This window comes from Rhinatrema bivittatum, chromosome 3, assembly GCF_901001135.1.
Source record: "Rhinatrema bivittatum chromosome 3, aRhiBiv1.1, whole genome shotgun sequence".
Taxonomy (NCBI): Eukaryota; Metazoa; Chordata; class Amphibia; order Gymnophiona; family Rhinatrematidae; genus Rhinatrema; species Rhinatrema bivittatum.
The window spans coordinates 139898470-139904699 of NC_042617.1; the positions used below are offsets into that span (position 1 = coordinate 139898470).

Sequence of the window (6230 nt, forward strand, 5' to 3'; positions counted from 1 at the left end):
ATTTGTTCTATATTGTTCAATTTAGAGTTGTAAGCCATGGTATATTAAGAGTGGAAATGGGGATAATTACACTTCTCAGTTGTGCAAATATCTAAAGTCTTGCTTGTTCAATGATTGTTTCTCCTTGAGATGTAGTGCAAGCCATAAGAAAGTGAGAGGAAGGCAAAGTGTATTATAGGCATGAGAAAGGAATTTTGCCTTTTCTATTTTACATACCATGAGCCTTCTTTAATTTGTGTCCAGTTCTATTTTACTTCCTTTTACTTATGACAGTAATTTTTTCTACCAAAAAAGACATGCTTTTGCATTTTTTTCCTTTTCCCCTATTCATCCCTGTGGAGTTGGGATGCATAAGTGAATATGTGCCTTTAAATAAATGCAGCAAATTAGTGACTGAAGTGTAAGTGGTTTTGGCTTCTTGTCCTTAGCCTGAGCTGATATTACCACATTAGCATGCTCAGTTTCTTCTTACACTCTATTCCAGGTATTGCAGAGGTCAGAAAAGTGATCTCATACATTCAAAAAAGAGTTCACACATATTGTAATGAGGTATAGTATGTGTATGAATTGGAGCAGTGGGTGGAGATCACTTAGCAAGCCAGTTAAAACACATTTAAGCTTTTTTCCAAGATGCTCAGGACTTCTAAGCCTTTTTTCAAACCACAAGATGTAATTGGTTTTCTATCTTTTGACAATTTTTTTTAGTCACAAATTTTGTTGAATCTTTATACTGGGATCTGTAATTAGAAGACATTTTCCACCAGCAGAAAGTTGTACACTCTCCAAGAACACTGCACTTTTGATGCTTCCAGCAGCCGAGAACCTGTTTGAATTTAGGATCGTAGCATCTGTATATATATATCAGGCGCAGCTCCTAAAGCGTGGAGAGGTAGAATTGAGAAGCTAAGAGAAAGACCAGCTCTACCAGCTACGGATAAAGAGGGGGCTGCGAGAGAGAGCCGCGAAAGCCTCACCTGTCCCTCAAGCGCTGTTGCAGGTCCCCGATTCTCTGATAATATTCGCTCCCAGGAAGGAGCTCAGGACCGCTAATACGCTGTAGGCCCCCCTCTTCCGCCATGCCGAAATCCGCTCCAGGATCCCGGCGTTCTCCGTCAAGAACTCCAGAACTAAACTTTTGCCCACAGCGTCCTTTAGGTTACAAGCGACCGCAGCGAACGACTTATTTACTCCGGTTGTCAGGAACGACCCGCCCCACAATGCAATGCGAGTAAACATGACGCCATCAGCCGGCGCTTACAGCGGGAGTTCTGAGGTCGCTTCTACTGATGTATTAGCAGCTCTAGAGAAAACTGGATGGAGGGGGAAGGGTGGACAGGCTGGGGTGACGTGCCTCTCGGCGCGTGCCTCGTGCTTTTAGCGTGTCGTGCGATCATTTAGAGATAGAAGCGATAGAGTGACGCGGGCGTGCAGCGTATTGGAGGTGTTGTACGCGTGGTAAAGTTACTCTTGTCTGAAGCACTTTTGTATCTTTAGCGAAGAAGCTGTATGCTTGAAGCTGATTTATTCCTAGACTGTAATTTTATAAACTGTTTCTGTGTATACTCAAGAGACGCCAAGGGTGTGCTTTTCCAATGAGTGAGATTGTAGGGCCAAGCGTGAGATTTTGATTTGCATCAGTAAAAGCAGTGGTTCTTTCCTTGTCAGCTGGATCACATGCTAGACAACATTAATTGTGAAAAACAGTTTTAGCTTGCTTGTATGATGTTGCTGTTGTCTTCAGTAGTGGCTTGAAGGGAGGACAATTCATTTAACATCTGTAATTATGAAGGCAATATATGATAAAGCTGGGCTCGCTTGGACCCTCTGTAGGCTGCTCCGTATACCATGAGAGGTAGATGACGTTTTCCCTGTAAGAGACTGCTGTGCTCAACAATTTTGGGAATACAACACTGATCTCCTCCCGGCTTTAAGTCTCCTGCTGTCTCAGTCTCCTGTTTCTGCCTGACTAATGGAGAAAAGATTTCACTATTGTTGTAAATAACCACAGTTGTTTTATATACTGACTAATGGAAAATAGATTTCACTTATCTTCTGAGACTTATTTCACAGTGATTTCCAAGTCGTAAAATCATGAAACTTCAGTATGTGAATCCATAGTATGGAACCTAGTAACGATGATCACTATATCGTCAGTATATAAAACGACTGTGGTTATTTACAACAATAAGTCTTCAGATGTGAGATTAAAAAAAACCTTTTTATTGGTTACCACTTAAAGGAATATTGGATTTTTAAATAAAAAATGTTTTGAAAATAAACAAAAAGATTAACAACAAGGAATAAATAATAAAGGCACTTTGGGAGGTTTTTTAAAGACCCATGATTGGCCTGCCTGTAAATGTGGGAAATTCTTTGAGTAGATTTACACTTGGGCTCTGAGGTCTTTTTCCTCCATTAAGGTGGCTATTTTTAATTCACATTTTGGCAGTATAATATTGTATGGTGTAAAGATTTTTCTTTTTGGAGTATCTAGGGGTCCAGTTCGACATGGGACAGGACAGAGTTTTCCTACCAGAAGTTCGGATACAGAGATTGATGTCTCAAATGCATCAGTTGAACACCATATGCCCAACGGTGTGGTCCTACCTACAGGTACTCGGTTTGATGGCAGCTACCCTGGAAGTGGTGCTGTGGGCAAGGGCACATATGCATCCTCTTCAGCGCTTTCTGCTATCTCGTTGGAACCCACAGGATTATGCGGTTCGGCTCCACTTGCCAATGGAAATCTCCCACCTCCAGTGGTGGTTGCAGGAGGATCATCTGAGAAAGGGAGTTCTCTTGTCCTCTCCAGCCTGGTTGGTTCTCACAACAGATGCGAGTCTCCACAATTGGACTCACTGGAGTTAATGGCCCAGGGGCTCTGGAATGCCAAAAGGTCTCGTTGGAACATCAGTTGCCTGGAGGACCAGGCGATATGGCTGGCATGCTTGCAGTTCAGCCACAGGCTGCAGAAACAAGTGGTTTGCATGATGTTAGACAAAGTGATGATGGTGGCCTATATGAATCACCAGGGAGGAACCAAGAGCCTGCAAATGTTGTAGGAAATAGACGAGCTGGTGGAATGGGCAGAAGGTCATCTGCAGATGATCTCGGCCTCTCACATTGCATGAAAATACAACATAAGAGCGGACTTTCTCAGAAGGGAGAATTTGGACCCAGGAGAGTGAGTGTTGTCAGCTGAGACATTTCAGCTGATTGTGGATCGCTTGGGCCTTCTATTCCTAGTCCTGCTGGCAACTTCTTGAAATGTGAAGGTTCCTTGCTTCTACACCACAGGAAAAGCAACTATGCTATATTGACCTCGCAACTACAAGACCCTCATCCCAATTATGATCTCACCTCTTACCCAATTACTAGGCCTAACACTCTTCTCCCTGACTCTATTTAATGCACAATCCCTCACCAAGAAATCACTGATTCTCAATGACTATCTCCTAGACTCTAATCCGGACATTTGCGCCATAACAGAAACCTGGCTCAAACCGACAGATATAGCAATAATAAATCAACTCCCCACTCAGCTCTACGACTTCTTCTCCCTCCCTCGTCACAAAAAAAGGGGAGGGGGCATTCTTCTGGCAGCCAAAAAAGATCTGAGATTTTCCCAACTCCCAGCAAAGTCGGATTCTAAACTAAAAATAGGACTTTTCAAAACAGCCCAACTCCAAGTCCTCCTTGTCTACGCCCCACCGGGCCTTCTTGAATCAGATGCCTCCCCCATCGTAGAAATAATTGCAACACACTTGAATCTGGAATCCCCGGCTATAATTTTAGGAGATTTCAACTTGCATGTCGACAACCCTACTCTCACTACTAACTGCGAGGCTTTTCTCACTGCCCTCTCAGCCATGGGCTTCAAGCAGATCGTCAACAAGCCCACCCACAAAGCTGGCCACACTCTGGACCTCATCTTCATAAACTCTGGGATCAAAATCGCATCCCCCTGCATGAACTCAGGTCCCGTGGTCAGATCACTCATTAATCACCGCCACCTTCACTCTGACAGAAATCAGGAAAACACTCCCATCGCAATCCTCATTTCTCTACAGAAGACCCTGCTCTTCTGATGACCTCAGCATCCAACTCGCTTCAGAACTCCCACTCATAGACCTCTCTGATCCTATCTCAGCCATCCTCTCCTGGAACAACATCACGGAGGCAGTAGCAAATAAACTAGGTCCTCTTTCAACAAAAAAACTAAACCCCAACTCCTCAAAAAGACAACCGTGGTTCACAAATGAACTTTGAAAATTCAAACAGAGCTTAAGGCAGAAAGAAAATGGCGTAAGGCCCCTTGCCCCAGCATTCTATCCGCCTATAAACTAGCTCTCCATCACTACAGGAACTCCATCTTAAGATCTAAAAGGGATTACTATGCCCACAAGATCCATCACCTTGTCTTTGACGCGAAAGCTCTTTTTGCTTACGTATCTAAACTGACACAAACCAATGCACCAGATAAGCACAATCTAAACCTGACGAATTGGCTCTTTCTTCCAAAGCAAAATCTCCAACCTTCTAACGCGATTGCCCCCCAGCACCACCTCTCCTACTAATGCTCTTCATCTACTAAACAAAGGAATCTCCCTTGAATCATTCGAACCGATCACTGCCTCAGAGATCCATTTGTTACTAAAGAAAATGAAACTTTCCTCCCACCCCTTCGACCAAATCCCAACTAAGCTTCTCCTGCTAATACCGGACACCATCTCCAAAACACTGGCTGACATCATCAACTGTTCATTATCTTGGGGATTCTTTCCAGATGACCTTAAATTAACCGCTCTCAAACCGCTCCTAAAGAAACCTAATCTAGACCCAAATGATCCCAACAACTACCCCAGTCTCATAGTCTTCACTTTGCCAGAGTTTGGTTCTAGGTCTATGCCTTGGTGATACTGGTTTTAGACTACTGTAATACCATCTATTAGGGTCTCCCAAATAATTTGGTTTCGAAACGTCAAGAGGTAGAAAACATGACCACCAGAAATATAGACCAATCTAGAAGGGAATCAGCTGCATCTCTTTTTTTAATTTAAAACTTTTTTCTTGAGTGTAACAACGAGTATACAATGAGGCATAAAACAAAGAATATAGACATAGTGAACATGAATCTACATAGACATTACAAATGTGAGCAACCTTGTTACACAGAGCATAAGATTGTACTATGTTGGTACCTGACATAAGCTGTCAAGTCTGGTCCAACATCAATATATACACTCATATTTATACATTTTTTCCCCTGAGTAAAGCTCGTGTGTTGTGTCCATCGGTCTTCGGCTTCGCCCCGCTTGTTGCACCCCTATCTCGGCTCCTCCCGCTTACCTGGCAAGATGGCTACTGCAGCATCATCAAGCCGACCTCTCTGGTGTCCCCGGAACGGCTATGGTGCAGCGTACGCCATTGCTCCTCCCAGGTACCTGCTAGGGTGCGCGCGCAACCCACGTCTAAGTATGCCCAGTGGCGCAAACCTCGAGGGCGTTCCTCATGTGATGTCACGCCAATCCGGGTATATCTACTTCTCAAGATTGCTAGCTCATCGAGTTGGCAAAGGCTCGAATAGACTCATATGGACACAAACTGTTCCTGTCTGCGCTACTCTGCCGCTTCCCTGCTGCCTGCAGGAAGCTCTCCTTCTGCCCTTTGGAGTTTTGCTACTAACTTGGGTACCCGCTCCTCGGGGGTCCACTGTTCTATTTTCAGGTGCCATTCAGGGAACAGGTACTCGCTCCTCGAGGGCCTGCTCTCCCTGCCTCAGTGCCTGTACCTACGACAACTATCTGATGGAATCGCATCCATGACAGCTTACACAGAGTGAGTACTCTAATATCTCATCTGTCTCATCCACAGTAACTCCCTCTGCCGAGATCCCTGAGACTACAACTCACCGCTGGCTATCTTCAAGCTGTATAATAAGAGTTCAATTCCAGTGTTTTGTGTATAGAGTCTAGCCCAGTGCTGTGGCTCCTCACGGGGCTCCTCCCTGTGGGCATGGCCATCTCCACAGCACCCAAGGGTCCATTAAAACACACGTAATAACAACAGATTGCCAACTCTATGGATCCGGCTCAGCTCATGGCATTGTAGGCCATTCCAGGCCTAGCCCAGTGGATCACCGAACAGCAGACTGTGCTGGAAGGACTGACCGCTTCATTTAATTTGTTACACAAACAGATGAACTCCCCTTCCACCTCAGGTGAAGAGGC

The 6230-nt window shown here is 44.6% G+C and overlaps 1 protein-coding gene across 1 annotated transcript in view; it reads right to left on the reverse strand.

Moving 5' to 3' along the window:
* Positions 1 to 1327, reverse strand: part of KIZ (kizuna centrosomal protein) — a 340495-nt gene extending 339168 nt beyond the window's left edge. The window contains 1 exon segment of the mRNA XM_029596786.1: positions 975 to 1327. Coding sequence (XP_029452646.1) covers positions 975 to 1078 — 104 coding nt within the window. The 5' untranslated portion in view covers positions 1079 to 1327.
* Positions 1328 to 6230: the final 4903 nt, after the last annotated feature.